Source organism: Xyrauchen texanus, chromosome 40 (assembly GCF_025860055.1).
Source record: "Xyrauchen texanus isolate HMW12.3.18 chromosome 40, RBS_HiC_50CHRs, whole genome shotgun sequence".
Taxonomy (NCBI): Eukaryota; Metazoa; Chordata; class Actinopteri; order Cypriniformes; family Catostomidae; genus Xyrauchen; species Xyrauchen texanus.
In genome coordinates, this window is record NC_068315.1 from 18,219,388 (window position 1) to 18,240,860 (window position 21,473).

At 37.2% G+C, this 21,473-nt stretch overlaps 1 protein-coding gene across 1 annotated transcript in view; it reads right to left on the bottom strand.

Annotated features, from left to right (window-relative positions):
* Positions 1 to 3,517: 3,517 nt before the first annotated feature.
* LOC127633768 (carbonic anhydrase-related protein 10) overlaps positions 3,518 to 21,473 on the bottom strand; it is a 214,229-nt gene continuing 196,273 nt past the window's right edge. Inside the window, exons 5-9 of the mRNA XM_052113067.1 lie at positions 21,217 to 21,312; positions 14,871 to 14,943; positions 11,820 to 11,974; positions 11,375 to 11,549; positions 3,518 to 4,297 (exon numbers count right to left, since the gene is read on the bottom strand). Of these exons, the coding sequence (XP_051969027.1) occupies positions 4,275 to 4,297; positions 11,375 to 11,549; positions 11,820 to 11,974; positions 14,871 to 14,943; positions 21,217 to 21,312 (522 nt within the window). The 3' untranslated portion in view covers positions 3,518 to 4,274. The remainder of the gene's footprint in view (positions 4,298 to 11,374; positions 11,550 to 11,819; positions 11,975 to 14,870; positions 14,944 to 21,216; positions 21,313 to 21,473) is intronic.

Genomic DNA, 21,473 nt, shown 5'->3' on the forward strand with positions numbered 1-21,473 from the left:
GGGGCATGCAAATTCTGTCTGCCAAATTGACATTGGCCGTTTCTCAAGTTCAAGTTCAGAGGTACACGAGGCTCTCAGAAGAGACCCCTTGAGTCACTACAATCGACACAACATCGAGTGAGTGACAGAAGGGGAATGATTATGGGTGGTTACAGACGTGTCCTAGAAGTGCCGTCTGACCTAATCGCTGAACAAATTCCCTGCTCTTTACATTTAAATTCCTTGAGAGCCAGAGACCTTTTCATTGTCTTATTAATGGGATATAATTGATATCCTCTTAAAGTCTGAGTGCCTCCTTTCCAGTTTTGTGATATTTATATTCCTTGACAGGAACAGGTTTCACACAGAGAAAAAGGGAGTCTGTTCCACTGAGATATACTGTATCTTAGGTGTTTGGAAGCCCAGGGGTTATTCTTTATCAGAAGTAAAACACTGAGTATTTCTCTATCAAAAGATCCAATTCTGTTCTTTCCACCGCTGGCTTGACAGAGAAATGGCCACACTAAACATGAACACTAGCTATTCAAAATTTCTGCCTCTCATTATCTTTTTATTTTCATATTTGAAGCACAAAGATAAAATACTAGAATCATGGGCTATTTTTTTCTCACACCTGGAGGTATGCTTCATTGATTGAGATATAATTAAATCATAAGGTGGGGGATCAATGCTGCTTCCACCTACTTATGTCCACTTCAAATCAACACGGGAGAATGCTGCAGTGTGTCTTAAGCTGGCACCAGTCTCATAAAATGTGCGCATTATAAATCATCTCATTCTTTTACACACTCCATCAAAATGTAATGTGTTTTAGATCAGGTGATTCCAGTTTACGTAAAATAAGTCACCTTAAAAACCACATGAAATGCGTTGACGGGTGCAGTTTTTTGCTCTGTCTTACAGTCAAGTTCTTGAAGTAAAAATCATATTCATTTACTCCATTGGGGAACAAATTTTTAAGGATAACTTAAAAAATACATATGTACATATACATACACTGGCGGCCAAAAATGTGGAATAATGAACAGATTTTGCCCTTATGGAAAGAAATTGGTAAGTTTATTCACTAAAGTGGCATTCAACTGATCACAATGTATAGTCATGACATTAATAACATGAATAATTACTATTACAATTTGAAACAATATTTCAGAATTTCTTAAACTACTTCAAAGAGTTCTCATCAAAAAATCCTCCACTTGCAGCAATGACAGCTTTGCAGATCCTTGACATTCTAGCTGTCTGTTTGTCCAGATACTCAGATGACATTTCACCCCACACTTCCTGTAACACTTGCAATAGATGTGGCTGTCTTGTCGGGCACTTATCACACACCTTTACAGTCTAGCTTATCCCACAAAAGCTCAATGGGGTTAAGATCCATAACACTCTTTTCCAATTATCTGTTGTCCACTGTCTGTTTCTTTGCCCACTCTAAACTTTTCTTTTTGTTTTTCTGTTTCAAAAGTGCCTTTTTCTCTGCAATTCTTCCCATAAGGCCTGAGTCTTTACTGTTGCACATGAAACTGGTGTTGAGCGGGTAGAATTCAATGAAGCTGTCAGCTGAGGACATGTGAGGTGTCTATTTCTCAAACTAGAGACTCTGATCTACTTATCCTCTTGTTTAGGTGTGCATCTGACCTTCCACATCTCTTTCTGTCCTTGTTAGAGCCAGTTGTCCTTTGTCTTTGAAGACTGTAGTGTACACCTTTGTATGAAATCTTCAATCATTGTATATCCTTCATTTCTCAAAACTATGATTGACTGTTGAGTTTCTAGAGAAAGCTGTTTCTTTTTTGCCATTTTTGACCTAATATTGACCTTAAGACATGCCAGTAAATTGCATACTGTGGCAACTCAAAAACAAACACAAAACAATGCTAATCTTTATTTAATGAACCAAATAGCTTTCAACTGTGTTTAATGTAAGTGATTTTCTAGTACCAGATTAGCAATTCAGCATGAGTACTCAAGGATAAGGTGTTGGAGTGATGGCTGCTGAAATGGGGCCTGTCTAGATTTGATTAAAAATGACTTTTTTCAAATAGTGATGTGCTGTTTTTTTTACATCAATAATGTCCTGACTACACTATGTGATCAGTTGAATGCCACTTTGGTGAGGTACCAATTACCTTCCGAAACAGCAAAATCTGGAAATTATTCCAAACTTAGTATATATTTATATATATATATATATATATATATACACCACGGTTACCACACCATAAGAAAAAAAAAATTCTATAATATCCTACATTTATTTTAATTTCAGTTGAAAAGCGCCCTTGCGATCCCTCGTCTCACCCGCACATACACACACTCACATAGAGACTTGAATCATGACCAACAAACAGCGCCGCATCCCTGTGACTTGATCAATACAAAAGTTTATATTATCCAAAATAACTTTTTTATATGTGCTGCTTTTAATGTTTCTATGTATTTCGCCCTACTCAGCCTCACATATCTATAATGGAAAGCACATGCAGTGAAATGTATCAAAGCTAGATACACTTGATCAGTACAACAGTTTCTATATAATCTGAAATTTCTGTGGGAAGCTCGCACCCCCTGCCCCTTCCTCTCTAATACACATGGACACACATACGCATTACGCACACAACTGAATGATGTCTTATGGTGTGGTAACCGTGGTGTAAGCGGAATAATATATATAAATATATTACTTATATATGATCTACCATGAGGTCAATCTGTCTGTTAACCGATGGTATATACTGATATTGATGTCATCAGTCCGCGTTATTTCAAATAATTCTTTTTTAATTGTGTTAAATACCATTGCTGGAGAAGAACTTCACTACCTATTATTCTGATGAGAAATGAGTCACCAATCAGAGAATTGCTGTGAAAAAGTGCACCAAACAAGCTCTGCAGCGACCACCCACTTGCACTGTGAATGACACAATCGAGTCGGTCTCCCTACACTCTCAAACTAGTTGTATATTTGCAATTATGTGAACATTTTAAATTAAATCAAAATATATGGTTTCTAATAACTTTAAATCAAATTGTTCTTTCGTATTTAATTCAGTTACTTTAATCTGCAATGCTTCATGGGACTGTAGTTAATGCACTCATTTAAGATATTAAAGACACAGACTCTGACCCCTGTTTTTGTCAGATATTAAAAAAGTTGTTGCCTCAGACCAAAGTTTGTCATAGATGGACCATGAAGCTGGTTGGTTTGGTTTATGACTGAGAAGCATGATGCCTTTAAAAGTGCACTCTTTGCTGTTGTGCTGTGTTGTAACAGGAAATTTGTGTAGAAATATTAAAGGGTCAAAAAGCTTTCATTTCATCCCCGCCATTCACCATGATTTCCTAATTGCCGGTCAGTTGCAGGGGGAGACACATTCACATTCTAGAGTGATTTTGATTGGACAAAAATCTGTGGTGCACAGCATGAGTCATCAATACTTTGGGTATATTTTTACTGCAATGGGTATCCAAGGTGAAAACATTAAAAAATATTTACAAAAATTAACTTTCCAAACACATTTATTGGGCTGATAACATTAATCAAACACAGTGTATGACCATTGTAAACAATGAAACAGAAAAAAGGCATCAGCTCTGCTCCAGAAATTCAAAATGCGCCAAGCATAAAATATTCATCTTTTTTCATTTATTTTTCCCTCTGATATTATTTTTTAAATGTTTATTTGTATCTTTATGTACTTATTTTCAGCATTAATAATTACTGTATATTTACAAGGCCAAGACTCTCATTTTTATCACAGACAATATCACCCCGGATTCTTCTGTATGATGATTTTTGTCTTGACAGTAAACCTGCAAGGTTGTTGCCTGTCTCTCCTCTCCACACCACGAGCAAACAAAGATTGAGATTGCAGTTATGATTCAAGGATGTCTCTGTATTGGTCAGTGGGTTCAGTGTCCTATGTCCCTTTTTCCCAGATTTGTAGCAAGTTGTCCATATGTACAAAGGCTAAAAACATTCAGTTCCATTGGCGTAGAGGCTATGAAATAAATGTTATATTTTTTGTGTTTTTTCTCCCAAAAAAGGTATCAAAACATTTGTGTGGTTATAACTGTATGTCACTAGTTTTGACTTGATGTATGAAATTAGATCTCTTTGCCAACAGTGCAAAGTCTCTTCTTGCTGGGGTTTCTTTTTTCTTTACAATGTCATGACTTTATTGGGCAGGACATATGTCAGTCTTCAGTCTACTATTCCATCATTTCTCTTGATTCTGTTTCTTGTTCTTGGGCTGGTCCACATCCTCACGCTATTTCAGCAGCCATTCATTCACTGTAAAGGGGAAAATTAAATATTATTTTGAGATTTTGTTCTAAACATACTCAGATACTCTCTTTACTTCACTTCTGTTATGAGATCACAGACTTTCAAATCCAACACTCCTTTCTAACTGCTCATCATTTAACACTGGAAAATGTCTACACATGCAAATGCACACTACCACATTGTGACATTAAAGTATTTGATGCAAATAATGGACCCCCCACCAATAAACCAAACAAATAAACAAACAAAACACAACTCAAATATAGTGCCAAATTTCTGAAGGTACAGTTGAAGTCAGAAATTTGCATACAGAGGAAGAAGCCACTGCCCCAAAACTGCCATAAAAAAAGCCAGACTACGGTTTGCAAGTGCACATGGGGACAAAGATCTTACTTTTTGGAGAAATGTCCTCTGGTCTGATGAAACAAACATTTAACTGTTTGGCCATGATGACCATTGTTTTATTGGGATGAAAAAGGGTGAGGCTTGCAAGCCGAAGAACACCATCCCAACCGTGAACCATGGGGGTGGCAGCATCATGTTGTGGGGGTGCTTTGCTACAGGAGGGACTGGTGCACTTCACAAAATAGATGGCATAATGAGGAAGGAAATTTATTTGGATATACTGAAGCAACATCTCAAGACATCAGCCAGGAAGTTAAAGCTCCGTCGTAAATGGGTCTTCAAAATGGACAATGATCTCAAGCATCCCCAGTTGTGGCAAAATGGCTTAAGGACAACAAAGTCAAGGTATTGGAGTGGCCATCACAAAGCACTGACCTCAATCTGATAGAAAAGTTGTGAGCAGAACTGAAAAAGCATTTGCGAACAAGGATGCCTACAAACCTGACTCAGTTACACCAGTTCTGTCTGGAGGAATGGACCAAAATTACAGCAACTTATTGTGAGAGCATTTTGGGATGGCTACCCAAAACGTTTGACCCAAGTTAAACAATTTTAAGGCAATGCTACCAAATACTAACAAAGTGTATGTAAACTTCTGACCCACTGGGAATGTGATGAAAGATATAAAAGCTGAAATAAATAATTCTCTCTACAATTATTCTGATATTTCACAATCTTGAAATAAAGTAGTGATCCTAACTGACCTAAGACAGAGAATGTTTTCAACAATCAAATGTCAGGAATTGTGAAAAACTGAGTTTAAATGTATTTGACTAAGTTGTATGTAAACTTCTGACTTCAACTGTAAATTATAAAGAAAGCCAAAATTTTAAATGCCAAGGATATTTTTACAATATTTATTGAGTAATCCATTATTTTGAAGAAAGGGGACATAATAATAATTTACACCTTTAATTTGCAAGCAGAACTACAGGTAAAAAAAACGTTTATTTCAGTAACCCTTGTTATTTACTGCAAGTGGTCCAAAAAATCAAAACAAAAACCTTTGGGTTGTTTTCCAAAATTAGATTGCCAAAGTCCAGAAGCATTACAAATATCCAAAAAAGACTTTTCTTTTGGTATCTCCTTTGTTAAGGCCCTATATAGTTAAATCTCAAAGAAATATAACTCTCAATGTGAATCCATCCGAAATGGTTACATTTAAAATGCTATGTGGAAAAATTATGTAAATAGTAAGTAAGTAACTCTAAATAGTAAGCACTTTGAAGCTTATGAATGGTTTATGTTAAAATCGTTAGAAATAAAATACAGACGATTGATATTTTATGTAAGGATCAATCTTCTCCAAACAGAAGCATCAATATCAGAAGTATCGATATTTCAAGATCGATTCGCCAATCCCAAATTAGTGTTAATTCTAGCTGCAGCCCATGATCACACGGGAAGTTGGCATGTTGTTTCCAAGAGTTCCTGTATCCTAGGATCAGCCATTTGTTTGCATAAGCTCCAGTGTGTTTGCCTTCCCCTGTGGTGAAACCAGAAGCATGTTGCATCAGCAAATGGGAGACTCGGGTTTTACATTTTTACTGTACTGATGGCTAGTTTTAGGTTTGGGATTTGGGTTGTGGGATACAGTTTATAAAACATGCATTCACTTTTGGCGCCCCTCTGTGGACATTACACAAGGAAAATCAATCTCATACGTGCCCATTCGCCTAACAACACTTCCCGCTTTGGCCACCGGGAGCAGTGTTTCGAATTTCGGTAAGCACAGACAGATTTTAGCTTAAGAAAAGTCAACCTCCCATTTCTGATTTCACTGTGAGATCAGTCTGCTGCTTAGCAAGACACCATCAATCGTCATTGTATAGCTTGCCAGAATTAATAATTTTCTCATGCACTCTGAATATTATCACCTCAAGGTAAAATGTAACATTCAATTAGCCTGCAGACACCTCACTGTGATAGTTTTACTAAAGGATATATTTCTTCTGTCTCCCTGGTTAAGATACATGACCTGTGATGCCTAACCACAACTAATTAAATGCTTCTTTTCACCTCCAAGATATTTTCATCCATTACCAACTCAAATGTAATAAAGGAAATAATCTTTTTTTGGATCACTCATTTACCCTTTGGGGTGGTAAATTCAACCTCTCAAGCAAATGCCGTACCGACTTAAAATAATCAGTTCAAGAGTACAAGCAAATCCTCTATAATGAAATTGTGTGATAAGAGCAGGCTAGATGAGTTTGCTTCTTTGTTAATGATGCTTTGGTGCTGCAGGGGTAAAACAATTTGTACAACAACATTTTAGGCATTGTGATAGAAGCACAAACAATACTGTGTTCAGGATCTGAAGATGCCCATGGCTCCCAGAGCAGACTGATACTTTATTGAGACTCAAAAACTTATCCTACAAACTCAGTCAATAAATGATGCATGTTCAAGTGGAAATTACCTCTAATTATCTAACACTTTCTACTAGATGACAGCACCCAACAAGTTTATTTTATATATAATAAGCAGTTTATCTGTACACATGATATATTTGAAGAAATTGATAATTATATGGATTTGTTGAGGGTAAATATTTGCTTGTAAGCTGCTGAATAATTAAGTACAACCCCCTCTGCCCCTCTCCCAATTATTGGTATTTTGAAACGACTGTGAGTGTTCAGAATTCTTCAAGTTGGGCACAAATGTGGAGCATATACAAGCGCTACTCAGAGAATTTTAAGAATCGCGCGAGTAGTTGTTGAATACACATAGTGCCATGTGGTGCTGCATTTGTCCTTGATTAATGCTATAGAAGTGCTGATTGCTTAATGATTGCTTGAGTTTATATAGACGTATGAGTAAAAGAATGAGAAAGATCCATTCTATTTACTGTACATACTTTTTTGATTTATGTTATGCTTTGAATGTTTCTATGTAATATTTCATCATATTAATTATGCTTGTGTTGATATTTGTTTGTGAATCAGAGCGTGCTGTGATATATGGTGTTTAATTAGCCTATTATTCAAAGATAAATTGTTATATGATAATTATAAATCAGAAGAGAGAATAGTTTATTTCTGTAATATATATGTTATGTTATGTTTATTTACATATTATGTTACATAACATATTATGTTATCATGAGGTACCATAGAAATACTTCAGTAATTCAGTTGCTGATTATTTTTTATTCTGTTTACTTTTTAGAAACCTTGCATGTCCACTACTTTCACTGATGAGAAATCAGTAAAAGCCTCAATAACACCTACATTTCCCCAAGTTCTATCATAGGAACGCCAGTATTTAATTCACCGCCATTTCACCCTAGAATTACAATTTTATGATAAGAAAGAATGCTTGATATGATACTTATAAATATTTGTGTATTGTGTATGCTATGAAAGTGAATATTTATTTATATGTGCATCAATTTGAAATGTTATTATGCACAGTGAAATGTATTGTAATGAAACAATCTTTTGATCATAAATTCTTTGGGACTCGCAGTCCTGTTGTTATTATTATAGCCTAAGATAAATTACACATTCAATATTTCTCAATGTTTAGGGAATTATAATTATTTTAATACTAATGCAGACAGACAGATGGACAGATAGGCAGACAGACAGACAGATATAGACAGATAGACAGACAGACAGACAGATAGATAGATAGATAGATAGATAGATAGATAGATAGATAGATAGATAGATAGATAGATAGATAGATAGATAGATAGATAGATAGATAGATAGATAGATAGATAGATAGAAGTTCACACTTCATTTTTTTCCAAATTTTACTTTTGTGTTGGATGGAAAAAATAACTAAATATGGACTTGGAAATGACGTTAGGGTAAGTAAATGGACAATTTTGCAGATTTCTGTCTTTTGTAATGCCAAAGTAAACTGTTGCAGGGTAAATATTTGTTGCTGTGAATAATCCACAGCAAATATTTTGTGTACCAATGTGCTCCATCAGTGGAAAAAATCCACTCAATCCATTTACGTTTATAAATTTACACTTGATAATAATATATATATATATATATATATATATATATATATATATATATATATATATATATATATATATATATATATATATATACAGTCAGGTCCATAAATATTGGGACATCGACACAATTCTAATCGTTTTGGCTCTATACACCACCACAATGGATTTGAAATGAAATGAACGAGATGTGCTTTAACTGCAGACTTCAAACATCCAGGTGAACGGTGTAGGAATTACAACAAATTTGTATATGTGCCTCTCACTTTTTAAGAGACCAAAAGTAATGGGACAGACAATCATAAATCAAACTTTCATTTTTTAATACTTGGTTGCAAATCCTTTGCAGTCAATTACAGCCTGAAGTTTGGAACGCATAGACATCACTAGACGCTGGGTTTCATCCCTGGTGATGCTCTGCCAGGCCTCTACTGCAACTGTCTTCAGTTCCTGCTTGTTCTTGGGGCATTTTCCCTTCAGTTTTGTCTTCAGCAAGTGAAATGCATGCTCAATCGGATTCAGGTCAGGTGATTGACTTGGCCATTGCATAACATTCCACTTCTTTCCCTTAAAAAACTCTTTGGTTGCTTTCGCAGTATGCTTCGGGTCATTGTCCTTCTGTACTGTGAAGCACCGTCCAATGAGTTCTGAAGCATTTGGCTGAATATGAGCAGATAATATTGCCCGAAACACTTCAGAATTCATCCTGCTGATTTCTTCAGCAGTCACATCATCAATAAATACAAGAGAACCAGTTCCATTGGCAGCCATACATGCCCACACCATGACACTACCATCACCATGCTTCACTGATGAGGTGGTATGCTTTGGATCATGAGCAGTTCCTTTCCTTCTCCATACTCTTCTCTTCCCATCACTCTGGTACAAGTTGATCTTTGTCTCAGCTGTCCATAGGATGTTGTTCCAGAACTGTGAAGGCTTTTTTAGATGTTGTTTGGCAAACTCTAATCTGGCCTTTCTGTTTTTGAGGCTTACCAATGGTTTACATCTTGTGGTGAACCCTCTGTATTCACTCTGGTGAAGTCTTCTCTTGATTGTTGACTTTGACACACATACACCTCCTGGAGAGTGTTCTTGATCTGGCCAACTGTTGTGAAGGGTGTTTTCTTCACCAGGGAAAGAATTCTTCGGTCATCCACCACAGTTGTTTTCCGTGGTCTTCCGGGTCTTTTGGTGTTGCTGAGCTCACCGGTGCGTTCTTTCTTTTTAAGAATGTTACAAACAGTTGATTTGGCCACACCTAATGTTTTTGCTATCTCTCTGATGGGTTTGTTTTGATTTTTCAGCCTAATGATGGCTTGCTTCACTGATAGTGACAGCTCTTTGGATCTCATATTGAGAGTTGACAGCAACAGATTCCAAATGCAAATAGCACACTTGAAATGAACTCTGGACCTTTTATCTGCTCCTTGTAAATGGGATAATGAGGGAATAACACACACCTGGCCATGGAACAGCTGAGCAGCCAATTGTCCCATTACTTTTGGTCCCTTAAAAAGTGGGACACATATACAAACTGTTGTAATTCCTACACCGTTCACCTGATTTGGATGTAAATACACTCAAATTAAAGCTGAAAGTCTGCAGTTAAAGCACATCTTGTTCGTTTCATTTCAAATCCATTGTGGTGGTGTATAGAGCCAAAAAGATTAGAATTGTGTCAATGTCCCAATATTTATGGACCTGACTGTATATAAATGCAAGAGTTATGCTGCTGAAATATGGAGGAAATGCATCATTGCAGTCTGTGAAAAAAGTCCATAAAGAAAGGTCCTGTTCAATTAAAATCAAAGAATTTCTTCTAACTATTATCCATCTCTTACACCTCATCGTTTATGTCCACTGTAACTGCACCTCTTTTATGCAGGTGTTGCAATTATGTCTTTTGAATAGACAAGTAGAGCTTCTGCCTTCACGTCTGACCAAACACTTCAAAGGTCACGACTGTGCAAAGTGAAGAGAATAAAGAAAAAGGTCACTTATTTTAGATGCACTTCTTCGATAAAGTCACTTTATCAAAGAAACTAGCTATCTTAACATGTATTATACAAAGGAGTTAAAAATGCTTCTATTTCACATTTTTCCAATTTTATTAATTACAAATTATATTATCAGCATATCAATTTGAGTGAAGAATTCAACTGAAAAAGTAACATGAATTTTAGAATTGTTTTAGTATTTGTTAATTCCCCTTTTCTTTAATGACATCATGCACTTCAGTTGGCATGCACTCCACGAGTTTGTTAAAAATCTGATGATCCGTTCCCCCAGCATTATTTATGAATGTTCCAACAAGCATCGTGTGTGCTTCAATGGAGGAAAGAAAACCTGAACTTTATTCAAAGGGGTGAACATGGTCAAAGTGATCAGTGACCTAGAAATAGTGCCAAATCTTCAATATTTCATGTTAATTTGACACCATAACGTTTCTTGGTTTAAAAATGGCAAAATCATAAAAAAATATATATTTGCAGGTTTAAAATACATTTTGAATCCCAGATTCTCCATGTAGACTCAAACTTTTAAACCCCACTCATTGTCAGTGTTGTCCTGAAGTCAATGAGTAGAAACATATTTTTTACTTTTTGTTTTATCATGGGATAAACAAACTTACACTCTCTCATTCAAATCTGAATGAAAGATCACAGTGTATAAACGACAGAAACACTGACACAAACCTCGGTACTGCAGCTTCTGTGCCCTGTTGTTGGGGCAGTCCCTGCCCTGCATGCTGAAGTTGATGTTGGTGCGGATACAGCGGTTGTTCAGAGGCTGTACTGGACGCACGTTGTCACTCATACTTAGGAATATCTGTGAGGGCTGATTCTGACTGAGAAGTCGCATGGAGTGCATCTGCAGGGCCAACACATACACACAGAGCATTTATTTAGTTGTCTCTCTGATGGCAGGTTAGGCGATTATTGCACACTCAATCCTAACAGACCTATATCAAAACCGTCTAGGGACCCGGCATGCTGTAAGATTATTTATTAACATATGGGTATGTCACTCAAGAACAGATTATTCTGCATGTGTTAACGGTTTGTATATCTGCTGTGTCAAAATGGACTTCATGTTTCAGCCTCAAGTAGTACAGTGTTAGCCGAGTCTAAATTCATTTACCTGCATCTTTGTGACATAAATTGGCTTGTTCATCAGAATCCAAGTGGCGGTCTCATAGCATGGTGGGATTGTCATAGACCCTTCGTAAGTAATAAAACTTGATGTCTCTGGATACACCTCCTCAATGTTTAGCCCAGAGAGAAGGTATGCGTCATCTACACAAAGGGAGGAAACGCATCATTAAATGTTGTTGCTTATTCATTACATTTAATTCATAAATCCAGTCTAGAGAGCAAATTTACAAAGATGAATGTCATTTTAATGCTCTAAATAAATTCCAAATCCAACGGCATAATATTAAACAACCTCTTCATAATTCAGTGTTAAAGGTAGAGTTAACAAAAAAATATGCAATTATTTACTCATCCTCATGTTGTCCCAAAGAGAGAAATTTCCCACTCCTCTTTTCGATACAAGAACACATAACCCACAACTGTCAAATTCCAAAATGAAAAAACAACAAAACAAAACACAGAGTAATCCAATTTGTCAACGTACTGTGTTTGAACTGGTTCTTTTTAACAAATTTGTTGATCCAGTTTAAAAATTGGAATGACTCTGTTCTCAAGTTCGATTCCCTGATTCAATGATCCGTTCGCAACAGTTCTCAAGTTAACAGCTCACTGGTGGAAAAGATTATAAGTGAGTAATGACTTAAATGGACATGGGTCTGTTTGTGGTCCTTTTGTGTTCCTCACAAAAAAAAGGGGGAAAAAAAACAGCATATGGGTTTGGAATGACATGAGTGAATAACAAAAAAGCTTTTGATTTCTAGGTGCTAAATAACAAAGGAATGTCTAGAAATGATGTCCAAACAACAACAGCAAAGCACTAACAGAAAACAGTACCAAAGAACTCAACAAAAAAAAACAACTGGTATCTTTGTTTGCCAACATTTCAGTCTTTTCAGCTGGATGTATGCTTTGCCTTTGATTTGTTGGGCGGCCGATGACAGCTAGTGTTATTTTAACTTCACAATAGCGGGCCAACATTAGATAACGCAGGGATGAATTTATGAGTAGTAGGACATACTGAACCCACCTTCCACTGACAAGAGACAAGTAATAGGTTCCGACTCACATCAGCCAGAAGAAATAGTTCATTATTCTCACCCTATCCCATTGATTACCATTTTATCTGAGGCTGTGAAAATCCCTGCATGTTTGCCATTCTGCTGGGATCAGAACTTTGATAGCTTTGGTGGCATAAATAATTCCTTGTGGCTGGGGGGGGGGGGGGGAGTGTACATTTGAAAATTACATGCACTAGTTCCACAACCGGTGCAGTAAGGGCTGGTAAGATTCAGCCGGCAATGCATGAAGGAGGTGGGGAACAGAGCGGGAGGCCAGGGAGGCGGGTGGGGGGTTCTGACAGCTGTCAAAGCCCACTCTCCTCTGCTCTCCCCCTGGTACTGCTGATGAGTCCTCCCTGAGCTCAGCTAGCCTGTGTTCATGCACCACTGCGGCCTGGGAGACAAGCACCAGCCACCAGGGGTCAGAACGCTTTATCCATTCATCCACTCTTTCACCCCTATTAATTCAATTACGAAGCCCTTTTTTCAAAAGCCCTCTGGTGAGCTCAAGCATAATGCCATGGAAGATTTCCACTACTCTGCATTTCAGTGTAGCCATGAAATATTCCAGAGCTGAATCTTTCAAATCAAGAATGTTTAGCATAAATGTTAATTTATACAGTAAATTAAATAAATAACAGCAGCTACTGTAAAAAAAAGTCTTTAGTTACAAAAGTTGTCATCATTATAAACAAATCTTTGTTTCCATTCATTGAACTTGGCACAGTGTTTTCTTGAGTGTATGACACATTTTCTTTATAACCGGTGGTCATTCATTTAATTTAAATTGGCCAAAAAGTGTGAGGACCTCATCACCACAGGTTGTCACTTTAGTAAAACTTAGATTTGACATAAACAAGGATAGTTATCCAAAAAAGTCACATAGATTACATTTATGACACATTTGGGTCCTTTTTTATGCTTTAAAGTGAGTCACAACCAACTGTCATATTGAAATCAGCGAACAGGACATTCTTATAAATGTATTGTTTTTAATAAAGTAATAAGGGTTTTAAACAACTTGAGGGTCAGTATTTTAATTTGTTAACCCTCCTATTGTCTTAATAAACTGCACCCTCCTTTTGTCCTTCGGGTGCAGTGGCCCGTCTTTAAATAAAATCTGTTTATTGTGGTCCCAAAGTGTATAACGATAGGGAGAAAAAATGCTATATTCTGAATATTAATGGAGTAACATAATTTTTAATGAATTTTTTACAAATTGAAAAAAAAAATTTTTTAAAAACCAAGGATGTCTCAATTTACATTTATTTCAATCACTTTGGACATTTTATAATATCTTAACTATATTTCAACAATTTCTGATGTATTCTGTACAATTTTAGTACATGCCTATTTCACAAATTGGCCAACTTTGCACATCCATTGCAAGAAATCTCTTCCTTTCCACCATTTTTTGCAGTGTTACAGGGGTTTAGGAAGGTGTCATAATTTTTTTTTTTACCCAGTGGAGCAGGTTGGAAATTTAGAAAAGAATATGGGACTAGTGGCTAAATTTGAGAAAATATGTTTTTAGGTCAAATTTGATTCACAGATGTACAAAAAATGATTAAAAGCTGTATAACACACAGAAAGCCCGTTAAGACAATGGAAGGAACAATTTGCTTAAAATTGTTATTTCTCTTAATTATAAACAAAGCTATACAGGTTTTTTTTAAAACTTTAAAAATCTTTATTTGTATTTAGTTTGTTTTTTAATTTGTTGTCTTAATCAAGTCACAATGTTTGGTTTCAGTACCACAAGCTATGCACTGTTCATAACAAATATTTTGATGGGTCAAAAATTACCCTAAGACAATAAAAGGGGTTAAGACAGCAATTGAACCTTTACGTCCAAGTTTCAGCTTTAGTGTACTTGTTTACATTGTACAGACCAATATGTATAGAATGAAATTATAAAATCTATAAACAAATTCTCATTACCATCAATATAAATGGTGAGATCAGAAATTTTCACTTACTTTTATATGTTATTCTTGTGATGGTGTCTCTGATCAACATTCGATTCAGAAATGAATTTGAAGTCTCAGATATCTGAAATGGAACAGATGTCAAGGGAAGGAGGGGAGTGGAACAGAGTGAAAGTGAGGGAGAAGGACAGTGATAGATAGGAAAGTAAAAAAGTAGAAGAGGCGTAAGCAGGGGGAAAGGGAATGTGAAGAGAAGCACATTATTAGTGACAACTTTATTTCTAAATGTCAAAAAACATGACTGAGAAAAAAGAAAAAACAGAAATAAGAAATAAACATATCAGGGGAATTAAAGGGAAAATCTCCCAGTCATTCAGGTAGCATCATGTCACTTGAAATTTACTGAAACACTTTACACAACTGCACCAGGATGAACCCAACAGTGTTCTATAATTAAATGACACCTGATAGAACCACTTACGAAACACCCATTTGCAATGAAAACCTATAGACAAGGTCTTCAAAAGTTGTGAATGCTTTTTAGTAAAAAGCTTTGGCAGAGCCAACAAGGAAAAGAGTGCTCTTGCTTTCTTTTGACTCCACTTTAATTTGCTAATTTGAAACATGTTCAATTTCAGAGATTAAAAGAAAAGTGCCTCGTGACTTCAACACAAATCACTTTTCTTTTGACCTCCTCATTGAGAGAACAGTGAAGACTGAGGCTTAAAAGTATTAGTCGCATTCTTGTGAGACTTTCTACAATATTACCTGGGGCTGCAGTCAGCCATTTTCTCTCCCAAGAAATAATTAGGGTGGACTACACGGTGTTTGAAAAGAAATTTGGCTACAAAAAAAAAGCTTTTACTTTCCCATGCAATAAATGGTTTTACCTTGCCAAGAAACTACTTATCCATATAGCTATTTATACCACAAGAAAAATAGCATTTTTGGCACATTCCTGGTAGTGTGACGCCAAAACAGGGAACACAGCATGTGATACCTCAGAAAAGGGCTTTAGCTGTGAATCATGACAGAGTGATAATAAGTGCAAGAAAAGACACTTTGAAATCAGAGTTGATCACTAGAAAGCCATTAAATCAAACCTTCCATTTTATTTTATTTAGTATTTATTTTATTGAAATTATATTGTTGGTATTACCTTATACCTCAATTTCCCCATATGTCCCCAGAGCATACTATAGCTCAATTATGGGATCAAAATCCCATCAAATAATAAAAAAATAATAATAATAATAAATACAAAAATTATAAGCGTGAATCAAAAAATAATAAGCACAGATAAAAAGAAAGTGCAAAAATAAAAAGCGCAGATAAAAAAATAACAAGCATGAATCAAAAATATATAAACACATTTAAAAAAAAATCAAGCAAAGTCATTAGAATTACAAACAAAATCATATTTTTGGGGTTCTGAACTCACGACTACATTGGCACAGCTAGTAAAACATGCATGAAACATCCACACCAATCCACACTTGTTTTTCTTTTCTTTTTTTTTTAGATAGGTGCTCTGTCTTACCACGGCAGATGTGAGGAAAACTCTACGTAGAGTCAACCCACGGAAGGCTGCTGGACCAGACAACATTCCTGGCAGAGCGCTCAGAGGATGTGCAGACCAGCTAGCAGATGTTCTTACCGACATCTTCAACATCTCTCTGAGCAGCGCCGTCGTTCCAACGTGCTTCAAGGCCACCACCATCATCCCCATGCCAAAGAATTCTTCAGTGTCCTGCCTCAGCGACTACCGTCCCGTCGCACTCACACCAATCATCATGAAGTGCTTCGAGAGGCTCGTCATGAGGCACATTAAGACCCAGCTGCCCCCCTCACTAGACACACTGCAGTTTGCGTATCGTCCAAACCGTTCAACGGACGACGCCAAAGAGATGGTTGTTGACTTTAGGAGAGCACAAGATGAACACTCTCTGCTGAACATCGACGGCTCCTCTGTGGAGATCGTCAAGAGCACCAAATTCCTTGGTGTTCACCTGGCGGAGAACTTCACCTGGTCCATCAACACCAGCTCTATTACCAAGAAAGCCCAGCAGTGTCTCTACTTTCTTCGAAGGCTGAGGACAGCACATCTGCCAACCCCCATACTCACTACATTCTATAAAGGGACTATTGTGAGCATCCTGAGCAGCTGCATCACTGCCTGTTTGGGACTTGCACCGTTTCGGACTGCAAAGCCCTGCAGAGGATAGTGAGGACAGCTGAGAAGATCATTGGGGTCTCTCTTCCCTCCATCAAAGACATTTACAAAAAACACTGTATCCGCAAAGCAACCAGCATTGTGGACGACCCCACACACCCCTCACACAAACTCTTTACCCTCCTGCCGCCTGGCAAGAGGTACCGAAGCATTCAGGCCCTCACGGCCAGACTGTGTAACAGCTTCTTCCCCCAAGCTATCAGACTCCTCAATACTCAGAGACTGGTTTTACACACACGTGTCCTGAGTTGCACTTTAATTACTGTCAATTTATAACTGTCTGCTACCTCAATAACTGCTATGTGCATAGAACATTATCTCATAGTATGTTATGTTTATGTTTTTAGAAACTGTCATCTTTTTGCACTACTGTGTACTGATCGGCGCTGCACTGTCTCTCACTGTGTCAATTGTTCTGTTCATTGTCAGAAATTTCTTGTACTGTCCCGTACTTTTTGCACATGTTTGCACGTGCACTTTATATAGGTATATATAGGCATTTTATATAGGTATTTTATTTAGTTGTGTAGTCTCATGTGGTCCTGTGTTTGTCCTATGTTGTTTTTTGTAGCACCATGGTCCTGGAGGAACGTTGTCTCGTTTCGCTGTGTACTGTACTAACCGTATATGGTTGAAACGACAATAAAAACCACTTGACTTGACTTGACTTGATATGCAGCCAATAACCTACAAACAAGGAAGTCTTAAATAATGGCTAAACTAATACTCTGCTAACTAAGTTCAGCTGACTCGATACATGTGTTAACTGACTATAATAATGGCCTACTCGGACAACACATTGTTTCCTAGAGCTGGCAGAAAATACTCAAAATGGACACAAGCAGCGTATCTATTAACCACAAATAATATAATATTTAGCAGCAGCCATCGGAATTGCATTGGAGTGATGTCACCTCCCATCTTCGAATGATTTACACCCCCTGATTTACATGAAACTATACTCACAAGTTTTGGAAAATCAAGCGCAGAACTTGAAAACAAAAGCAAATAAAAATTATAATATGAGCAAAAATGTCAGAGAGCACAATAAACTGTAATATAACCAAGGAAAACATGATTTTGTTTGCAATTATGTTGACTTTCCTTTAATTTAAATTTTTTATTGCAGCATATTTTAATATGTTTATATATTTTTGATTCATGCTTGTTATTTTTTGATCTGTGCTTATTATTTTGATCTGCGGTTTTTATTTATTTTTGCGCATATTTTTTTATCTGTGCTTATTATTTTTTGATTCACGTTTATTATTTTGATTCACGCTTATTATTTTTGGATCCGTGACTGCAATAGATTTGACAGGATTTTGATCCCATACTCAATAATTCAAATAGATGAAAATGTATTCATCTTTAATAATAATATATTTCTGTATTTAAATTAGGATGAATCTAAATATAACTATATCCTGACAGAAGGGAGATATTATATTTAAAAACATATATCTCTTTTATAAGTTTTCACAGCTGTGTCCCTACTTTTTGTTGCACCATCATATATTTATGAAACCATCATATATATTGTAAAGAAATTGTTTGGAATTTCTGGATAATTTAACTAATTTTAAGTCTCCTTTGTAGCTAGAAACAAAAACAAAATGACTTCTACATGTGTAATGTGTTACCTGTCAACTCCGTCAGATGTTCTTCAATAGGTGGAGCTGACAGTCAGTTTGAACCCATTCCCAATTCATTCTTAATCAAAGCGAATGCTGCATTTGTCAAATATAAAATAAATATTTGACACGACAGTACACGTTTGTATGTATGGTATTGACACATAATGAGTGATAGGCAAGGAAAAACGTTTCGTGAGAACTTTAAAAAGGCATGAGCTTGCACCAAACATTTGATTAAAAATGTTTAAATATTTAACAGATTAATATAGAATTATTCCATGGTACATGAACCTTGTTTTTTTTTCTCCTGCAGCTTGCTTGTCCAAGCACATAAGTGCATGATACATTTTTAATTGTATACCAAGTACATAAAATGCATCCCCTCCCTTGAGGTGAAGACGTGCGCTCTTTTCCCAGTTGCGTTCGCAAAAAAGTGTGAACCCTGGACATTCTTCCTCCTTAGCCCAGTGGCCGATAAGTCTTTGGAGAGGCTCACCACCGCCCCAGTACGTGCGTCACTTAGGCCCCCATACTGAGGTAAGTACTCCACATGTGCTGGCTGTCTCCTTATGTAACACCATGTGATGTATATTCCGGAAAATGGTTTCACCGCTGTTAAACCGCGTCTTCCTTGGGCACCTTCCTTGGTCACCATGTTTGTAGTAACTCCTCCCCTCCTTGGGTAGGACCTACCTCAGTGCCGCTTCGCACGATGTGCTTCCGCTCTGACCCGGTAAGACAGTGTGTTGAATTCCACTTAGAAGTCCCACACCCCCCCCCCCCCCCTTCTTGGGGCCGGGTGTGGTCTCCGCAGTGTCCTCCTCTTTGGAGGAACACCCCCAACATGGACCTTATATGGCCCCCAGCTGAAAGATTTTGTTCCTTTTTTTGGGGAGAACAATAGAGAGAAGGCTATGGCTGGGCCAGCCAGTCCTTAAACTTTTGAGCAGTTAGCCGCTCCCCAAGGTGTAGGGGACCGCTTCATGCCTGCCAGTGTGTTGGGGGTAGTTACGCGATGGGTTGCTGCGCTGGCTACGAGGCACACAGAGTTCTACCCGTCTCGCACCGCCAGTCTGCATAACTCAGTTCAGCTCTTGTGGCGTTTTCCATTGGGACCCCTAGTGTCAACTCATCGACACAACTTCGAGTGAGTGACAGATATGGAATGTCATGCTTACTGATGTAACCTCCATTCCCTGATGGAGGAAATGAGACATTTTGTCCCTCTTGCCACAACACTGAACCAACTGCTGAAATGGCCGGATCTTTGGCTCGGCTCAGTGCGAAACCTGAGTGTGTGTTTGCAAGTGGCACTCCTTTTATACCCGTATGTCCAGCTTGCAAATTCTGCAAGCCAATTCTCATTGGCCTTTTCTAATCTTTTCTAAAAGATCAGAGATGTCTGGGCTCCCAAGAGTGAACCCCTAGTGTTAACTCATCGACACAACGTCTCGTTCCCTCCACCAGGGAACGGAGGTGACATCAGTAACCATGACGTTTTACTTTCTAGTATATGCAGAGTCGACTACATAATTGTTCCTATAGATTCAGAGAGTGCATGAATTAAACACATTCCCATATGGACAGACAGCAGAGGTGACTGCACTATGCTCACTTCCAGGGCAAAGATGACTGCCTGCCACTGACTTTGGATGGGTTAATTAGCTTAGCTTGAATTCTTGTCCTGAGGGAGAAAATAAGGTAATGGTCTATTACAGCTTTTCAGACATTTCTCTGCACTGTCATTTCACAAAGCATGGGAAAGTTATTTCATAACCTTGTCCTTCCAGAGTGACAGGAAGATGCTGTCTGGTAATTGCATGGCTAATTGTTTCTGAGCTTTAGAGCATGTATTTATTTAATTAATGTGCTGAGGTTCAAATTGGGCAATAATGTGTCTCCGGCAAAATAATATATTATTGTCACAAACATTCATGTCAATCCATAAATTCACCTTCATGTGCAATGGAGAGTGTACACAGCAGAGACATTATAAGGAGAGAAATGGTCCACTAACATACATATGAATGGGAGAAATTGTAATGCAAAAAAGCTGTAGGACTGTCTTAAAAGAGCCAATCACCTTTCTGATAGAGGCATTGCAATGCTCAATATGGTGGCTATAGAAATAGAATTCCGACCTTACAGTGAAAAGCAGCAATCTGCTTTGGATAAAATGTGCATAGAATTAGCTAGGCTACCTGAAAAAGAGCACTTTTTTGTGTGAGTTTAAAGAAGCACAATTTGTGATACCACTGTTGTCAGATTAAATTATTTATTGATTTTTTATTTTTATATTTTTGCTGATTTGAAATACATTATTTAAACGTTTTCTTGACCAACAGTTTTGTAGATTTAAGTTTTTCCCGATTCAAGTAGCTTGGAGCTATGCTTGAATTGGGATTACAAAATGGACACAGAGTGACCTGGCTTGCATCTAAAGAAATTTGTTAAGTAGTGAGACACAGCAAATAAGCATAACACATCAATAAAACATTTTTTGCATGGATGTATAGGCAATACTCACCTTCATAAATATAGACACTATCACCAATCCATTTGGACTCTTGGCAGCTTCTGTGTAGTTTGTGTACAGTTCATGGTTGTAGTGGATAAGCTGTACCTGTGTAGAAAAAAAAGCCAAAATGGACATTAATCAGCTTTGACATAATGTGCAATGCTTTAGCCTTGGCCAAGAATGCATGAGATACAGAAAAGCATCCCTACTTCGCTCTGTTTGCTCACCACAACAGACACTTTGACAAAAAAGGTTTTTATCTCTGT